General features: G+C 45.2%; 1 protein-coding gene across 2 annotated transcripts in view; it reads left to right on the top strand.

Annotated features, from left to right (window-relative positions):
- Fbxl20 (F-box and leucine rich repeat protein 20) overlaps positions 1–17691 on the top strand; it is a 67979-nt gene extending 50288 nt beyond the window's left edge. For both annotated transcript variants that reach the window (XM_021177652.2, XM_021177653.2), the window contains exons 8-15: positions 2659–2785; positions 4289–4363; positions 5638–5768; positions 7441–7501; positions 9099–9143; positions 10074–10130; positions 11348–11560; positions 12560–17691. In XM_021177652.2, coding sequence (XP_021033311.1) covers positions 2659–2785; positions 4289–4363; positions 5638–5768; positions 7441–7501; positions 9099–9143; positions 10074–10130; positions 11348–11560; positions 12560–12667 — 817 coding nt within the window. In that variant the 3' untranslated portion in view covers positions 12668–17691. The remainder of the gene's footprint in view (positions 1–2658; positions 2786–4288; positions 4364–5637; positions 5769–7440; positions 7502–9098; positions 9144–10073; positions 10131–11347; positions 11561–12559) is intronic.
- The last annotated feature ends 1292 nt before the right edge of the window (positions 17692–18983 follow it).

The raw sequence follows: 18983 nt of genomic DNA, 5'->3' as shown, positions 1-18983 counted from the left end.
TTCCCAGAGGACCTTTTCTTGCCCCTGCTCACATAAAAATCTCAGCCTACATTAATATGAAGCATCCAGAGATAAAACTTTTGAACAGAGCAGTATGGGTTATCTGCTAATGATCAAATAGATGTTCATAAAGGACTGCTTTTTTTTAAAGGCTTTATTTATTTATTATATGTAAGTACACTGTAGCTGTCTTTAGATCTCATTACGGATGGTTGTGAGCCACCAGGTGGTTGCTGGGATTTGAACTCAGGACCTCCGGGGCTGAATACAGCCCCTCTAAGATCTTGCTGCGCTGTTACTAGGATTATGTGAGACACTGTCAGGCTGACGTGAAGGCCTGACATAAAGTGCTTTGAAGCCACCTCTGATACTGCGCTTTAAATGCATACGGCAGTGAGTGTTCACTAACTACCTCCTGTTCTCATATTTAAGGACATTAAAGCTAGAGGTGGCTCACACCAAATCCCAGCGCTTGGAAGCTTGGACAAGAGGATCACTAGTTCAAGGCCAGCCTTGACTGAGTGACAGAGCGTCCAGAAGGCAGACAGTGCCTAGAACGTTTTTCCTTTTCTTGGTTGTGAACCTAGGCCGCAGGTGCATCCCTGAGCTCAATACCAAGCCTCCCCTCTCCTCCCCTTTCTCATTCTTAATTTTTCATGTGGTTTCTGTTTGTTTTTCTTAAGACAGGGTCTCACTGTGTATCTCTGAACTTGCTCTGCAGATCGAGATGGCCTGGAACTCAGAGGTGCACCTGCCTCTGCCTCCAGAGTTCTGGGATTTTTGTTTCATTTTATCCTAATTTTTAGTAGTGTCTCACTGTGTACACCAGCCGATCTCTAGACCAGGAGAGTTTTGAATTTATGATTGTCTTGCCTCAGCCTCTCAAGTAGCTGAGATTGCAGAGTGCTATGAGGCCTGACCTAGGGGGGAATATATATATATATGTATTCCAGGCTGGCCTTGAGCTTCTGAAACACCTGCCTTTAGTCCCCAAACAGAAATTTATTTTAAAAGAAATCCTCCATTTGAAAATCATCTTCTTTTTTTTTAATTTATTATGTATACAGCATTCTGCCTGTGGCCAGAAGAGGGCATCAGAACCCAGTATAGATGGTTGTGAGCCATCATGTGTGGTTGCTGGGAATTGAACTCAGGACCTGGAAGGTAGACAGTGCTCTTAATTTATGAGCCATTTCTCCCATCCAGAAATCTTTTTTTTTTTTTTAAGATTTTTATTTATTTTATGTGTGTGAACACACCATCACTGTCTTCAGACACAGCAGAAGAGGGCTTCGGATCCCATTGCAGAGAGTTGTGAGCCACCATGTGGTTGCTGGGAATTGAACTTTTGACCTTCAGAAGAGCAGTCAGTGTTTTTACCTGGTGAGCCATCTCGTCAGCCCCTCTTAAATTTTTTAGATTATGCTGCTATATACCTGTGGTATTAAACCAGCCAAGGTTACCTGTCAAGATGCTGTGTCAGATGGAGAGAGAGACTTAGTAAACGAGGCGAAGCTTCCGAGCTTCCTTGTGAGTACACGATGCATCCGTAGTGCTTGCTGTGTAAGGCCGTCGCTTCGGTGACACTTAACATTTATAAGATATTTTCACACGGGCGATCTCATTTACTGAAGGCTTTATGCAGTACACAGGACAAGCATTTACAGGTTTTGTTTTTGTTTTTTTTTTTTAAAGATTTATTTATTTATCAGACACTCCAGAAGAGTGCACCAGATCTCGTTACAGATGGTTGTGAGCCACCATGTGGTTGCTGGGATTTGAACTCTGGACCTTCGGAAGAGCAGTCGGGTGCTCTTACCCACTGAGCCATCTCACCAGCCCCAGGTTTTTAAAAATATAAATGTCTGAAACAGCCATGAAATATGACTAAGGTGTGCCTGTAAGGTTCACAGAGGCCCCAGGTAGGCATACACTATGTCGCTGCACCGCTGGCAATAGAAATGAGTGTCTCGGCTTGGGTGAGCCTGAGACGGACATGGCTGATCTTGGACTGAGAGGTTCAGACACGCTTCCTAAGTGACTTGGCTGAAGTCAGATTATTTATGTTGAAGATGAACTTAAACCTGGATCTAGACTTTATTTCAGGACTTTTCTATAAGCAAGGCACTTGAAACCGTTCAGGCCGTGTTTACAGGGATAGACTGAAAGCCTCGAGTATTCCAGGCAGGGCTGAACTGACAAGAGCAGAAAGAATCAAAGGCAGATCCAGGATACTGTACACAGAGGCTGACCTCGGTCAGACTGGCGAGACTATACTCTGGGACGATCCCAGATAAGGAAACGGAGAGAGAGCCTTTTAGACTTGGGTTTTTTGTTGTTGTTGTTGTTTGTTTTTTAATAGAAGTTTGAAAGTGTGATAGAACTGTGATACTAGTTAAATTCCTCGACTGGAAGGAAATCTGACCTTGAACCTGAACTGTTGTTGGTACTCAACTAGTCATTTAATTAAACTAGTCATTTAATTTCCACTTTCAGTCTATATCTGTAAAACAATATGTGCTTTGTGATTGTTGTGAAAATTGGGTTTAAATTACCCTGCCTAGTAATGCAGTCCTACATGACCACCATAAAGATGAGGTTGTGGCAGCTTTGGGATGGAGGTAGTGACCTACTTGTCTCATTGTGTTTTATCCTAAGTGAGGGCTGTCCACTGTTGGAGCAGTTGAACATTTCCTGGTGTGACCAAGTAACCAAGGATGGCATTCAAGCACTAGTGAGAGGCTGTGGGGGTCTCAAGGCCTTATTCTTAAAAGGCTGCACTCAGGTAATGCTCTGTGTAGTGCTCGTGAACGTCAGAGGAGCCATCAGCTCTGAGTAGGTTTTCCCAAGATGGCTGTCCTGAGGAAGGTGGGAGGTGGGGTGCTGATAACTATGAAGACACGCTTCCAAAAGTCAGAACATTTTTCTTAGAATTGAGGAGAATTAATATCTGACCAAAGCATAAATGGGGAGGGGGAGGGGGAGAGCAATTGGAGAGACACTTGTTGTGCCATTTATCTGTACTGAAAAGTAAGTTTCTTTATTCCCTGTTACTTTGAGCTAAATAGGCAAAAAGGGCAGTCTTGGTGTTTACGCTGGTATAACCAGCAGGAATTGTTCATAAATCTGCCACATATACCTTATACGGCAAGGTCATTTTAAAGGGCCCATTTTACCTTCTGCCATATCTCATTTAAAAATTCACAAACTCGATGAATGTACCTGTACGCCTAGCATTTGGGAGGCTGAAACAGGAAGATTCCTGTAAGTTCAAAGGCAGCCTGGACTACAAACATTATAAGGCTTTGTCTCCAGAAAAAAGGTAACAATAAAAGTAAAATTCAGCCGGGCAGGGTGTTGCACGCCTTTAATCCCAGCACCCGGGAGGCAATGGCAGGCGGATTTCTGAGTTTGAGGCCAGCCTGGTCTACAGAGTGAGTTCCAGGACAGCCAGGGCTACACAGAGAAACCGTGTCTCGGAAAAAAAAAAAAAAAAAAAAGTAAAATTCAATTTCTCTGTGATGACATTAGAAGAAGCACTCACAGAGTGGGTGGAGTTAGGGGTGACAGCGTTTTATTGGTGGTCACCAAAGCTCTGCTGTGGACTCCATTTAAAATGCCCTGCTATTCTGCCATGCTGGGAAGATCCCTTTGTTAGAAACAGAGCTTTGGGTGTGTGATTCCCTTAAAACGGCAGCCTGAGCTTCTGGCTACTTGTGGAATCCTAAAAAAATATTGACTGCTGTGCATCACCGATGCGTTCCTTACTATCTGTCCCTGCTCCGTGAGTTCCCTGCTTATTCTCAGCAGCAAATAAGCACCATAGATTCTGTTCTCAGCTCCTCCTCCCAAAAGCCTTGTGTAGGTTGTAGAACAATGAAAGTTGCTTTGCCTGTAGTCCTAACGCAATGCATCGTGAATATTATTCTTGGTGCTAGAAATCAAATGCATGTCCAGGCACGATGACACAAGCCTGTAATCCAGCAGAAAATGAGGAAAGATGAGGCCAGACTGCTCCACACAGGGGTCCAGGACGACCAGGACAACATGGTAGACCCTAACCATAGGCTCTGACCATAACCTTCTTCTAGATTTGATATTAATAAGAATTTGGTATGGCAAAAACTGACTTCCAGGAAATCCTGGTTACTGCTACTACTAGCAATACGACATGAGATTTTTTTCCCTTTGCAACTTGGTTAGCTATATTGAGGCTGTATTAATGAATGGGTACAGTCTTTTTCTCCTTTGAAACAATGTAGTAAACTTTTGTTTTTAATCTTTGCAGCTAGAAGATGAAGCTCTCAAGTACATAGGTGCACACTGCCCTGAGCTAGTGACTTTAAACCTGCAAACTTGCTTAGTAAGTATCCCTTACCATAATGTTTCTGTATTAGTAATTCCTCGGTGATGTTATTACAAAGTTCATCAAAACCAGTGGCTTAGCCGGGCAGTGGTGGCGCATGCCTCTAATCCCAGCCCTTGAGAGGCAGAGGCGGGCGGATTTCTGAGTTCGAGGCCAGCCTGGTCTACAAAGTGAGTTCCAGGACAGTCAGGGCTACACAGAAAAACCCTGTCTCGAAAAAAAACAAAAAAACAGGGGCTTACAGACATAGTGATGCACACATAGGACCAAAACCCCAGCACTGATTGGGTTAGGACAGGAAGATCATAAGTGAATGCCAGCATGTGCTATGTTTTAGACCAGCTAGTAGGCCCCATAGTGAAATCCTGTTTCAAAGACAAAAACGGGCATAATGATTCATACTTGTGATCCCAGCATTTAAGACCTGAAGCAGAATTGGCATGAATTCAAAGCAAACCTGAGCTATACAGTGAGACCAGCACAGATGTTACATGTACCTTTTTATTTATTTATTTATTTATTTATTTATTTAATTGCTGCAACGTGGTCTGATTATGTAGTACAGGTGTCCATGAACTTAAGATCCTTCTGACTGGTCCTTACAGTGTAGGGGTTATTGGTGTATGCCCAAACACCCTATTGTGACATTTTACTTAAGTGTAACATTTTTGAAGTTTCAAAATGTTAATTCACTTCAAAGTTATTTAAAATACTAATTTATATCTGAATTAAACACATCTATTTAGTTACATAGTTGGGATATTTGTTCTAAAAATACAAATAAGTAGATGCTATGGTGAGATTGTAGCCACTCACAATTTATTTTTGTATTAATTTTCAGCTATACTGGTAAATATGTTTATACTATTAAAAGACTGCTGTCCTTAGCTGGGCACAGTGGCACACACCATTAATCACCGCACTCAGGAGGCAGAGGCAGGAGGATCTCTGAGTTCCAGAACAGCCAGAGCTACACAGCGAAACCTTATCTCAGAAACAAAACAAAGCAAAACAAAAAGACTGGTTCTTACTCATTTTTAGGTTTTAAAGCTTTTATGGGTCCTCACCCTGACGTGCCCCATGCTTAGGCTAAGATCTCACACAGAGTGTGAGCACAGCCACAGCCTGCACCGGCAGGAGCTGGCTGCAGGGAGCTGGAGGGAGCTGGGCTTGGGTGCCCAGTGACCATGCTGCCTTTGCAAGTGTGTGTCTGTGTTTGTTTGTTTTTCTGTAACTAGTGTTTATTGATTCTTCTCACTTTTGTGTTTTAGCAAATCACAGATGAAGGTCTCATTACCATATGCAGAGGGTGTCATAAGTTGCAGTCCCTCTGTGCCTCTGGGTGCTCCAATATCACAGATGCCATCCTGAACGCTCTAGGTCAGAACTGCCCTCGACTTAGGTAAACGTTGTTTATTTAGCTCAAAAAAAAAATCAAGGGAAGAGGAAGCTGCCATGGTCCTTTTGGCATTTTGAACCTTTAAGCAGACAGCAATGTCACCACCCTTGTTGCTGTTGTCCTGCTGGCTTTGTTCTGTGATGACATGTAAATGACATGAATCCCCAAGGGATCTTACTGGTCATTGTAGGAAAAATCCTTAAAATTCCTTTCTCCACATCTTAAAGCCCACCCGGAGGTCACTTATGTCTTTGTAATCCATAGAAGATTTTTTTTTTAGTTCTGTAGAAATTCTTGTGTTTACTATCATTCATTCATTCATTTTGAAGCAGGGTATCTATTATGTAGGCTGTCCTGGAATTCATTATCTAAACCAGGCTGGCTTTAAACTCAGATTTACCTGCGTTTCCCAAGTGGTGGGACAGGCGCACGCCTAGCCAGGTTTAGTATTTAGAACAGCTTTGTTACTCTGTAACTCTGTCTGGATGTTTTCTTAGAATTTTCTGTTAGGATGCACATAGTGATTCAAAGCATAGTCCAGACAGAAAAAACATGCATAACATTGTTTCCTAGTGCTTGTGACTCACAAGCATAGTTAGGTATGTTAGGGGCTTACAAATGCTGATCGCTAGTGTGAAGCACTGTTTCTATCTTCACATCATAGAAGAAAAAGCCAAGCAAGGTCCAGGATAAGGGGGTGAAGTGACCTGCTCAAAGGCCAATGGGCAGCAAGTGGGTGAGCAGGCATCTGAGACAGGCACGCTGGCATGTGCTCTCCCAGTGATGGGCCAGCCACAGAGGCTGAAAATGTGGAGGTTCCTCACCTCCACCTTCAGTCTAGAGTAAAGGCTGTCCTCAAGGAGGAGGGAGCAAGCAACCGGCCTCTAGGAGACAGTGCAGTTCATGGTAGCCGCCTGTACTTTAAATTTCAGCTCTGCTTTCTCTGTGTTCTGCTGTGACCATCACAGGCTGTCTTGCCATACCCTGTTCTCCCTACAACACTAATTTATGGTTTTTGTGGTTTATTTTGTTTTGGCTTAATTTTTTAACTTTGGTTGTAAGGGTTTTTAAGGAAACATGTTTGGTGCTGTCATACAGGACAGCCACTACCAGGCTTTAACAGACCGTGATCTCCTACTCTGTGAGTGGTTTGAGGACAGTGTTAGCTAAGAGCATGGCTGCCGTCCTGGCATCCTTCTGTCGGAGGAGATGGGCAGCCTCCAGCGGAGGGTTTCATGTTGGGACAGACCTGTACTCCAGTGGTCCTGGAAATCTGCTGCGACCTATGTGAAAGACAGAAAATAGTTACTTCAGCCACAGATGCCCCGAGACAGAGTATTTATCTCCATCTCCTTTGTTTTCTAGGAGCAGGCTGCCCCCTGGGGTAAGCAATATGCCATCAAGAAGGCTTTTAATGCAATTTGGCATTAACTACCAGCTTCAGTTCTATTCCTCTATATTCTTTGATTGCATCACCCTGAAGTGTGGTGTTGACAGGACCACTTGATAACTCCGTGAAAATGAGATTATGCACAAACTTGTGGAGTCACTAATGTCATACTGTATAATGAGAGTCAGAGAATAAAGATTGCTTTCTCAAATTACTGATGCTTTAATAAAACTGGGTTTCAGGAACCAGGAGCCTAACTTTCTTTTCACTTTGTTCTTTTAACAGAATATTAGAAGTGGCCAGATGTTCCCAGTTAACAGATGTGGGCTTCACTACCCTAGCCAGGGTAAGAGTTTCTTAGGGTTCTGCAGTTGGTTTTCATAGTGGGTTTTGGTTTTGGTTTTGTTGTGGGGAGGGGATTATTTCAGAGAAAACAGCAAAGAAAGAACCAGCAAGTCAGCAGGACTGGGTAGGTGTGAGACAGGAGACCACGGGCCACCAGACGCTGCGGCTGGCTTGGGAAGTGCAGGCGTGTGTTAGAGAGCATGGCACAGGGCGCTCTCTGTTGAGACTTGATTTCTCCAGTTTTACTAAGATAGTGAATGACAGTGAAACAGGGATTTCCTTGTACTTTATAAAGCAATGTTGTTAAGTATGTGATGAGCAAGAGAACTGTTTAAGGAGATGGTTAGTAATATACCAGACAGAAGAGTCTTCCAGAGAATTGTAATACTCTGTGTGGCTTATATAAATCACTGTAGAATAACCACACTTGCTTGCATTTTTCTTTTTTCTGAGACAGGGTTTCTCTGTGTAATCCTGGCTGTCCTAGAACTCCCTCTGTAGACCAGGCTGGCTTCTAACTCAGATCAGCCTCACTCAAGAACATTTTAAATTATGTTGACTTTGGTTGGTATTGAAAAATAAGGGGAATGCAATTTGCTTTCAGGCTGATCTATGAAGTACTGATAAGGCAAAGGCCAGCATGCCTAGCTCAAAAGCAAATAAAACTTCTCTCTTCCAAACAAAATAATTTGTTAACCTTCATTTTTTCTTTGTTTTTGTTTGTTTTTGTTTTTTCTTTTAAAAAAATTTTTTTTCTTGTTCTTTTTAAGAAGGCATCAGATCTCATTACAGATGGATAGAGAGATGAGAGAGAGAGAGGAGAGAGATTGATTGATTTTGTTTTTTATATGAGTACTGTCTTCAGACACAGCAGAAGAGGGCATTGGATCCCATTACAGATGGTTGTGAGCCACCAGGTGGTTGCTGGGAATTGAACTCAGGACCTCTGGAAGAGCAGTTAGTGCTCTTAACCACTGAGCCATCTCTCCAGCCCCTGCAAACTAATTTTTATTGAACTACTTTTTAGTTAAAAAGATATGTGTTAGCATAGTACTAATTTTCAGCAAAATTACTCCTTTGGATTTATAAAATGTTCAATATAAAATACTTAAAAGTATGAACTATCGGGGAAAAAAAAGTATGAAGTAATTGACCCAAGGAAGATGGTGTACATTTATAATCAGTCTCAGCCCTTGGGGACCTGAGGCAGCGGGATCTTGAGAACAGCCTGGTCCACAGAGCAAGACCCTATGTCAAAAAACCAACAGAGGGCTGGAGAGATGGCTCAGCGGGTAAGAGCACTGACTGCTCTTCTGAAGGTCCTGAGTTCAAATCCCAGCAACCACATAGTGGCTCACAACCATCCATAATGAAATCTGACTCCCTCTTCTGGAGTGTCTGAAGACAGCTACAGTGTACTTACATATAATAAATAAATTAAAAAAAAAAAAAAAAACCAACAGAGTGTGATAGAGCAGCACTGGGTTGACAGCAACTGACCCACTATGATTTGATCGCTGTCTTCGGGTTTTTTTACTTTTATGATGTACCAGTGCTTTAGAAGTTGATATTAAATTGTGTGGCTTTATACTTTGTAGAATTGCCATGAGCTTGAGAAGATGGACCTAGAAGAATGTGTGCAGGTAAGACTGTGATTTTATTCTCAGCACATTTGTGGTAGACACCATCTGTGTGCTGCAGAATGCCCAACCATCTCCCTACACAGGACACCAAAGCACCCAGCAGTGGTGTTGATCTTCCACTTACTGAGGTGACTTCCAGGCACAGCAGCAATTGGTGTTTACAGTATAAAATCATTGTCCAGATGCTACGTGACAGCTGCCGTCTACTGTTAAATGAGTGTCTGTCCCCCCTCATTCGCCTCTTGTTCATGCTAAATACTGTGTCTTCTCCAGAATCGGTCCCTTTGAGTCGATCTGCTTCCCTCTGTGCCTGCCGTATTTCAGATCCTCTCAAGCCATGTCGTAGACATGAAGGTTGGATAGGGGTTTGAAAAGAGTCACTGACTGGCAATTTAGGCAAATCTTTCTTTCAAAAAGCATGATGAAGAGGTCCCCTGGGACTGGAGCTACAATTGTGAGCCATGGTATGGATGCTGGGAATTGGACCCCGGTCCTTAGGAAAAGCAGCCAGTGCTCTTAACCAGTGAGCCAGCACTGGTGGGCTCTTAACCAGTGAGCCAGCACTGGTGGTCTGGAAGCACCGGATCTCTGTTGGAAACCATGTCTGAGCCAGACAGTGGTGGCACACACTTTTAATCCAAGCACTAGGGAGACAGAGGTAGGTGGATCTCTGTGGCCAGCCTGGTCTACAGGATGAGTTCCTAGACAGCCAGGGCTACCAGAGAAACCCTTATCTCTTCGGGGGAAAGTTTGAGAAATAAATAAATAAATAAAAATTTTGATCAGTATTGTCTTCCTGGTTTAGGCAGCGTGTGGGCCTGTTATTTAGTGATACCTGAACTAGAAGGAGAGTTGCATAGGGTATTCATGAATTGCATCTAAATTAATATAATTTTACCTGTAAACAAGTTTACTTGGTTTTTTTTTTAGATCACGGATAGCACATTAATCCAGCTTTCCATTCACTGTCCTCGGCTTCAAGTGTTGGTGAGTTTGACTTAGACTGTTTTACTTTAAATTTATTTACCCAAAAAACTTTTGGATTTATTTTACTTTTTGTGTATGGTTTCTTTGCCTATATGCATGGATATGCACCATTTATGTTTGTTCCTATTGGATCCTCTGGAACTAGGGTTATATATCATTATAAGCAACCATGTGGGTGCTGGGGATTGAACTCTTGATTATTGTGTGTGCATGTACATAGTATCCCTGGACACGTGGTCGGGGGATAATAACTATGTTCTGGAGTTCATTCTCTCCAGGCACCTCTATGTAGGTTCTGGGGAACAAACTTAGGTCACAGGGCTTGGAAACATCCTTTTATCCACTGAGCTATTGAGCCATCTCACTGTCCCCAACCCAATCTAGAGGTTGAAGACATACTGCTAATGAGGTGTAGTGGCATATGTCTGTAATCCCAGCTCTCGGGAGGCTGAGGCAGGAGGATCACCTGGAGTTTGAGGCCAGCCTGGATTCTATAGTGATGTGCATTTGTAGAACAAGATCCTAGAGTCGACCACGTCTTCCAGGACACATTGCTCTGGCTCCTGATTTGAGTGAATCTATAGGAGGTATTTGGGTTGAAGGTTCTCTGTCCAGAACAGAATACAGAACCCTTATGTGTTTGGTGGGGCAGGTTATGTGTAAGATCCCAGTACCCAGTAGCCATAAAAACATCTCAGCCTTTGTGCCCTCAATCGGGCAGTCAGTATTTAGTTCCAACTTCCTAAAAGTTTGTATATGAAAAGCTTGGGCCCTGTTTTGTCCTATAGATAAGAAAGTGTTAATTTGGAGAGTGGATTTGTTTGCGACACCATGATCTTACTGTGTAGCTCTGGCTGTCTTGATCTGTAGACCAGGTTGGCCTTGAACTCCTAAGAGTTCCTCCTGCCTCTGCTGAAAGTAAAAGGGGTGATTTTTACCTTGAGGTAATTTTTAAGGCTATCTTACTTTGTGAAATAGTTCATAGTCATTACATGAATTCACAAAATAAATTTGTAATAATACAAAAAAATTAAAAAAAGAAGGCAGTGGGTCAGTCAGTTCTGATTTATAGTCTTATTCCTTCATGAATGGCTCTAGATGGCTCTGTATTCACCAGGACCAGCCAGAAATGCCTGTATTGGGATTTGACATAAGTGTGTGGCAAGAGCAATGCCAGAAGCTGCTTGGTTGCCCATCTTTGCTCTCTCTGGTTACAGAGTCTTTCTCACTGTGAGCTGATCACAGACGATGGAATCCGTCACCTAGGGAATGGGGCCTGTGCCCATGACCAGCTGGAGGTGATCGAGCTGGACAACTGCCCACTAATCACCGATGCATCCCTGGAGCACTTGAAGAGCTGTCATAGCCTTGAGCGAATAGAACTCTATGACTGCCAGCAGATCACCCGGGCTGGCATCAAGAGACTCAGGGTAAAGAACACTGATGGCTGGCCCCACCCCGCCTTCTTCCTGAGTGTCTCTTGATTTCTGTTTTCATTTCCTTGGATAGTTAGCAAGCAAACCTCAGGGTAGACTCCACCTGTATGTCAGGTGGAACTGGTAGGAAAATGCCCCTGAAGGGAAGACATCTGGGTGGTAGTGTCCAGGCCTTCACCAATCCCCAGAGAACAGACAACTAACAAGCAGAAAACCCCCATGCTAGAATTTGGTTCTAAAGGGAAGACAGACATGACAAAGAAAATGCCTGCCAGGGTGTGGCATGCATCCTGGTAATCAGGAGGCTGAGGGGAGAATCGTAAGTGAAGTGCCAGGTGCCAGTCTGGACAGTGGAGTGAGCTCACATCCACATAGTGAGACACTGGAAGAGAGCCATAAGAGAGGCTGGAAGATGACGTTAGGGGCAGAGAGTTTGCCCAGCATGTACAAGGAAGACTGGAGATTGAACATCTCCACATTTGCCTCAGGAAACAACAGTGTGGCAAACACCTCCCCCAACACAGAAAAGGGGTTCTTGGTGTGGCGGAGACCTTGCGTCAACAGGACAGACAGCCGTGGGCAGCCCCAGCATCTTTGTTTACTGGTATTTTGGTGTTCCCTTTTACTTAGCAACTGAGGGATGTCTAAAGGTAGGATCCCTGTTTTTGGACCCTCTCACATGCCTTAAACCTCGTAAGTATTCAGATAAAGACTAGAAACATGTTTTGATTCGATAAGTAATTGTTTTAAAGTTGCCTAGCTTCTTCCAGCCATGGGATCCTAACTGGGATTCCCTTTGGGACAAGATGAGAAATTAACTTGTTTTCATTCCCTTCCCCTCCATAGAAGAGAGTACAACCCGGGCCTCCGGGCCTCTGTGCATCCTAAGGGAGCTTAGCATCCTTGCTCTCAGCCTTGGTTTCTCTAAGAGGCAGCATTGTGATCTCGTCCTCTGTAAGCGCCCTCTCATTAATGTTTTCTGTCTTGTTTCAGACCCATTTACCCAACATTAAAGTCCACGCCTACTTCGCCCCTGTCACTCCGCCCCCATCAGTCGGGGGCAGCAGACAGCGCTTCTGCAGGTGCTGCATCATCCTATGACAGCGGGGTGGCCCACCGTGTTGAACTGAGTATTTAATGACACTTCTAGACATACCGTGGAGTCTCTCCGGTGGAAGCGACCCCAGCATTCTGGGCAAGGGTTACAAAGTGAGGGCAGCGTCCAGATCCCCAGAGCCGCACATGCACAGGCACAGGCGTCCTCACCCCATCTGCTGTGGTTCTGGGACCATGGCTCTGAAGTTCATGCCGGCTGTAACAAGTGGGTTGGTAAAACCTAAGCATTCCCGTTGGACATGCCCAGAAGCAATCGCAGGCCACGGTAGAGGGAGGGGACATTCCAGCAGAGCCCAGTGTTAATGCTTCTGTGGTTTCTTCATTTTATTAAGGGGTTTCTGTGGGGGGTGTGGAACAGTAACTATGATCCTCCAGGGTGAGAGGTAGCATGGAAAACAATATATGACGTATCCAGGGACCAGAAAGAAAACTTCTCCACATCCTAGAAATGGTAGCCATCCATTGGGAGACTCGTGGGCTTCCTTGTTCCCGTGCTGACATGCTGAGCATGCTCACAGAGAAAGCTCATCCTTTCATCTGGTGTTTGTGTATTTGACCCAGAGATTTTTTAGCGGCTGCATTGAAATCACTGGGGTCCAAATAGAATTCCTTTTCTTACCTGCTCAGTTTGTCACTGTATGTCACTGCACCTGTCTTCCGTTCTCTCGCTCACTGCCATTCACTCGCTCACTCTCTCTCTCTCTCTCTCTCTCTCTCTCTCTCTCTCTCTCTCTCTCTCCCTCCCTCCCCCTCCTCTTCAGTCTGTCCTCAGGATGCTGCCCACTCGATTGTTACTATGTTGCTATTTGTTGTGTTTACAGTTTGCATTTTGGATGAATTAGTTGGGGTCACCAAACATTTTTAAAAGAAACATCAATAAATATTTTTTTAATCTAACTTTTACCATCAGGGGACCCTGCCTGAATCTTTGCCAGTCTGGAAAGAAATTCTAACAAAAGCAGGAAAGTTATGATAAGAAATAGTCGGACTGTTTGGATGGAAAGAAACTTTCCTTAGGGTTTCTGTTGTATCCTATGCTGTATGCTGGTTTGCACGCTGTGCGCTGTCCCCCACGTGCTGCCCCACCCCACCCCCACATTTCCTTCCTTCAAACTCACTGAGCTTACAAGAGAAGTGCAGCAGTGTGTAGGGTGGGTGATGAATCCCAAGCTGAGCCTGGATTCCCCGCTCCCCAAGCTCCAGCACAAATGACCTGTGTCCTGTGCCAGCGGGCGGTGGGTGTGGCCTCTGCCTGTGTCCGAGTTACTTGAGTTGCTTGCTTTGCAGCTGTGCTGCCGGAGGTGGGGGCTGCTTTTGGTTTCTTGGTCTCCTCCCACAACTAATCCCAGGAGGGATACAAGAAGAGCCCTGTAATAGCTGGCTGCTGTGTGTAAACACAAGACCTGAGCATCTCCGCTCAGACTTCCTCTGAAAGGGGACATGAAAGCAGCCAGCCAGGAGCACTGGGGCAGCCAGAGGGCCCGGAGAGGGAGTAGAGGGCTGAGAGTCTATCAAACCTGGAGAGGGAATGGGAGGCTCAGAGTCTACCAAGCCTGAGCACCTGACCCCAGAGCGTGGGAATAGGGTTAGTACCTATGGCTCAGTCAAGAAAAAGCCTCTTCAGAGAAACACACAGAGAATGGGAGAAATGAAATGAGTTTCTAAGGCATATTTCTAAACCCCAATGGTAGAAGCTTTGTGTGTGTTCATTAGAGTATTGGGAGAGGGGCTTTTGGGACCTGGGTGTGCAAGCCTGTGACCCTGGCATGTTAAAAGGGAGGGCTGTTTCATGCCATAGGTGCAGGTTCTGCCAGAATATATAGGAAGAAAGTCTGATGGATTTCTCCATTACTGTAGAACACAGATGGAAGGCCCTCGAACGCTATGCTCCCACATTTATTTATCATATTAAACTTATTGAAAATTTATTTTATTATGCTCTTTTGAAAGCTAAATTACTTGTGTTTTTATTCCTTTTCCCCTTTATGTTCAAATTACCTTGAGAGAAATCTCCTTTTTCCTCTGAGACCGTCTTGTTACATTGCTCACCTGACTGCTCTCAGTCACCTGGACTCCAGTTACCCTCCACTTCAGCCAGCAGCAGCACCCTGAGCGGCTCTGACTCGAGGCTAGTACTGCTTTACCAGACTGGCGTACCTCCTACCCTCTACACACACACACACGCACACGTGTGCACACACACACACACACACACACACACACACACACACCATCGCCCAGAGAAAGGCTTATACTCTGTAGCCCTGGCTGGCCTGGAATCTTTCTTGTCTCGGCCTCCTTACTGCTGGGATTATAAAGTTAGGCACACTAGCTCACATACACACTTGCAAATGTATTTAGATGTAGATACCCTAGGTCTTTCAAACAAAATCAAAAGAAGGTGAGGGACCATCAGCTCTAAACTATGTCGTTTGGGGTTTTTTTTTCCCCTAAGTGCCTAATAAGTTGACAGTAAGACCTGAACACTGAGGAGGTAGCAGACTCGGGTCTGATTGCCCCAGTCTGCGTCATTCAGGAACTCTTTGGTATCCGTTCAAGTTTGAATGAGTTTCCTAACTACTAGTGTGTTAGAAGTCTTGAAAAGGGCTGTCTGCCTGCTCAGAGTGTTGCTACACACAGGTTCGTTTTCTTTGTCTTGGTGACCCCTGCTCGTAAGGCAAATCACCTTTCTGGGCCAAGAACCCGAGTCAAAGCAGGGATGAGGGGGTCTGCTGATGCACAGCTCTGGCACGGTCAAGCGGGCGTCCTATTCCTTCCTTAAGTAACACAGGCCCATCATGCATAGAGGAGCATAGAGAAGTACTGACCTCTGAATCCAAGTGGATTCCACTCCCTACATGTGGAATACTTGTAAGAATTGGATAGGGTTTTGGTTGGGTTGATGGGTTTGGGGTTGTTTTTAGGACCTGCCATGTGTGGAGCCCGGTGCCTTCTCAAGCATTAAGCAGGTCTTCTACCACTGAGCTGTAATCGTCAGTTCTAGTAAGGTTTAGTGTGAAAAGTTCCTTTTTGAGAAAGCCTATTGGGGGCTATGAGTCTGATACCAGCACTCCTGTAGCCAGATGGGCGGTGGGCAGAGGCAGGAAAATCCGCCAGAAGCCTGAGGGCCCTCCATCTCCAACCTGGAGCACATAACACTGACAGAAGCAAAACAGACCCTGCCATACCAAGGTGTGGAGGGAGAGCTGTCCTGTGACCTCCATACAAGGTGTGGCATGTACGTGCCTGCACTTCACAGTAAGGATATAAAAGAGGGATAAAGTGAGGTATAGTGGTTTGTGCCTGTATCTCGACACAGAAGATGCAGAGGCTGGAGGGCTGCTGCGAGTACCCGGCCAGATTGGGGTACATAGCAAGGGGGCGGGGGGGGGGAAGCCTGGTGGTCCATTTGTCTCATTTTACACCCACTTCCAAACATGCCTTTTACAATGGGGAAAGAAAAAAATGAGGCCTGAGTGACATTAGCCTCAGCTACACTGTGACACTGCTTAAGCAAGCCAAGCAAAAGGAAGAATAAGGCGCCCTCAAAAGATGGTGCCCTAAGCCTCCAGGTGGCCAGGAGGGATTGCTAATATGGAGAAAGATCTTGAATAGACAACGTCCATTGTAGGCTCAGCTCCCCTGCGTCATGTGGAATATCCTACGCCCATTTGCTGCTGCCGCTTTATTAGACCTACAAATGTAGCCACCGATCTCTCCAGTTCTTCCAGCACCCACCCTGCCCTGTGTCTAAAGCTCTATTGCATTGTGGCATCCAGTCTAGCATCCTTGGATTCCTTTCCCTGCTCACAGCAAGCTGTGGTGGGCAGAACTGAGCACAGCACAGGGGAGTGGCAGTGGCTTGGGATAGTTCTCAGGTGATGGTCCGTGGGGTTGGGAGTTGGGCTTGGAGTTGAATTTGAGATCTAACTGGCTCTGAGGAGTACAGGGACCTACCATGACCTCTCCCCCAGTGTTTGAAGGATTAAACCGCTCTGCTCTGCTTAATGTTTTAGAAATGCAGTGACTGGCCCTGCTCTCACCCTGACAGCCTTTCTGGAGGTAAAAGTATCCCTCGGTTTGTTTTTGTAAATTTCCGGTGAGATTTCTGTGTCTACTAGGTAGAAGGCATGTAAGTCCGAGGTGGTGTTTTAAGCATTTCCCAGGGAATGTTGTTGAGTAAACTACCATGCTTTGTTTGGGGTGTTCTGTACCGTTTGGAATGTTTGTTGTAGCTGTGGGCCACCGACGTCCAGTCTGGACTATTTGTAGCTGTGTAGACTATTTGAAGTCTATTTGATATTTTCAGTTGTCTTCTAAAATGTGTTTGTAAACATGCCTTGACTTGACATTGTTAGGGGCGTAGGAGACTTGTCACTGAAGAGAGTGACTCCCTGCCTGTCCATGGGCAGCCTGGTAGGTGACAGCATTGAGACTTGGAAGGCCTCATAGATCATGACCGACCTTGGACTGTTGAGATGGCTCGGCAGGTAAACAAAGTTTGCAGGCCAAGTCTGACAACCTGACTTGTGACAGTGAAGGAGCGGTAATGCCGGCTGGGAATTGTTGTGACTTCCACAGATGTACCATGGGATCCATGTGCGTTATAAGAAAGGGTTATGTAAAATCCAAGGCTGATGGCTCTAAAGTCAGGCAGCTCATGGAGTTATAAGTGAGAGGGTAGACAAGGAATGAGCCCTGCTGAACCTTCTCTGAGTTATACAGGTGGGTTTCTGTGCTGTGGTTTCTGCTGATAGACCAGAGGATAAGCCCAGCCTTCTTGAAGACTTGAAGACAAACAAGTCTTAAGTCAGAGGGATGAGGGGAAGTAGGAGTCACAAACCTGCTCACCTTTATTTTTGTCTTAAGTCTGCATCGGAAGATGCAGAAGGCAGTGTTATCTATCAATAGGTCATGATTAGCCCTGCTGATTGGAGAGTAAAATCTGGCTGTAAATACAATATCCAAAAGACCTGACTACATCTTCATTCTCCAGCAAGAAAAAAAAATTTTAAATTTATGTATATATGCTATTTAAGCACTGGCTGCTGTAACCCTGCCTTACTCTTTTTACCTGCTGGAAACTACCACAGGAGACAGAAGAGTTCTTTATGTGGAGGGCTTCTGGGGCTTCCCATTCGAGCCTGGTCCACAGTGTTGTGCGCTCTGATTACTCTGCACGTCGTTTCTGCATCTCTGGAAAACTTTCAGTTATTACTATCCTCTCCCTTGAATGGGAGTTTAAGAAAGTTATGTGTAATATTTGAGAGGGAAAAGCTTTTGTTATACAAACCACGTGTGGAAGGTTCGAGACCATCCACCTGCAGGTCTTTGGTCTCTGCCACAGGAGTGTTTGATCTAAGGCTTTGTGGAGTCAAGTTTACAAAGATGTCAGCACTTCTCAGCCAGAGTGGCTCGTAGAACAAGAACCATGAGCAGGCAGAAACCTAGTGTTGCTTTCCACTGTATGGCATGGACAGGCAAGGCTGGTGAGAGGATGCTTTGGCTCGGAAGCGCATCTGTCCTGCACTCAAAAGACTTCCTTTCCATGAGACAAGTTTACTTCGTTTTTTCATGGCATCAACTCCGAGCCCTTTGGTGGCTTCCTTACTTCTGGGGACAGCATTAGTACCAAGACAGGAGTGTGGACAGTGGACAACAGTCCTCCCCCTTCAAAGGGGTAGTGACAGACAGGTGTCCTCTGCCAGGTCCCAGGAGATCTTTGAAGTTACATCCTTTTGCTCCGTTTATCGTGTTATCTCCGATCTGCCCTGTTTTGCTGCTTACATATGTTTCTTCCTGTACCCTAACATTTTCCTCTCAGCTCCACAAAACATTCAACCACTCACTGTTTGTAGCCCTGAAGACCAGGGACCTCTAAATGACTGAGTGGCGGGGCTCATTAGTTAGACAGGAGTGCCCTGGCTCTGCAGCAGTGAGAAGGGCCTTGCTGTCTGTCGCTGTCTGGGTGTCCATAGGAAGGCTTGCTCCTTGTAAGGATCTTTTCTTACATATTTCTGACGACTGTTAATCTTTAACAAGTGGTGAGCCTGATTCCTGTGACCCATCCCTGCCACACTCCTACGTGACACACTGACACCTAGATCCTGTTGGCGCGTCCCAGAATCTTTAGGCCAGCCAGCTCTTCCTCCCTGCTGTGACCCCAAGAACCAGGACAACCCCAAGGGGAATCTGGGAGAGGCTTGAGGTCACTTTTAACGTTGGTTTTATCCACTCTGGCCACCTCCGTTCTTCCTCCCAGGAACTCTTTCCAGTTAGTGTTTCCTGGTGGTTCAGCTTA

This window comes from Mus caroli, chromosome 11 (genome assembly GCF_900094665.2).
Source record: "Mus caroli chromosome 11, CAROLI_EIJ_v1.1, whole genome shotgun sequence".
Taxonomy (NCBI): domain Eukaryota; kingdom Metazoa; phylum Chordata; class Mammalia; order Rodentia; family Muridae; genus Mus; species Mus caroli.
This window is presented reverse-complemented; position numbering and strand designations above follow the sequence as displayed.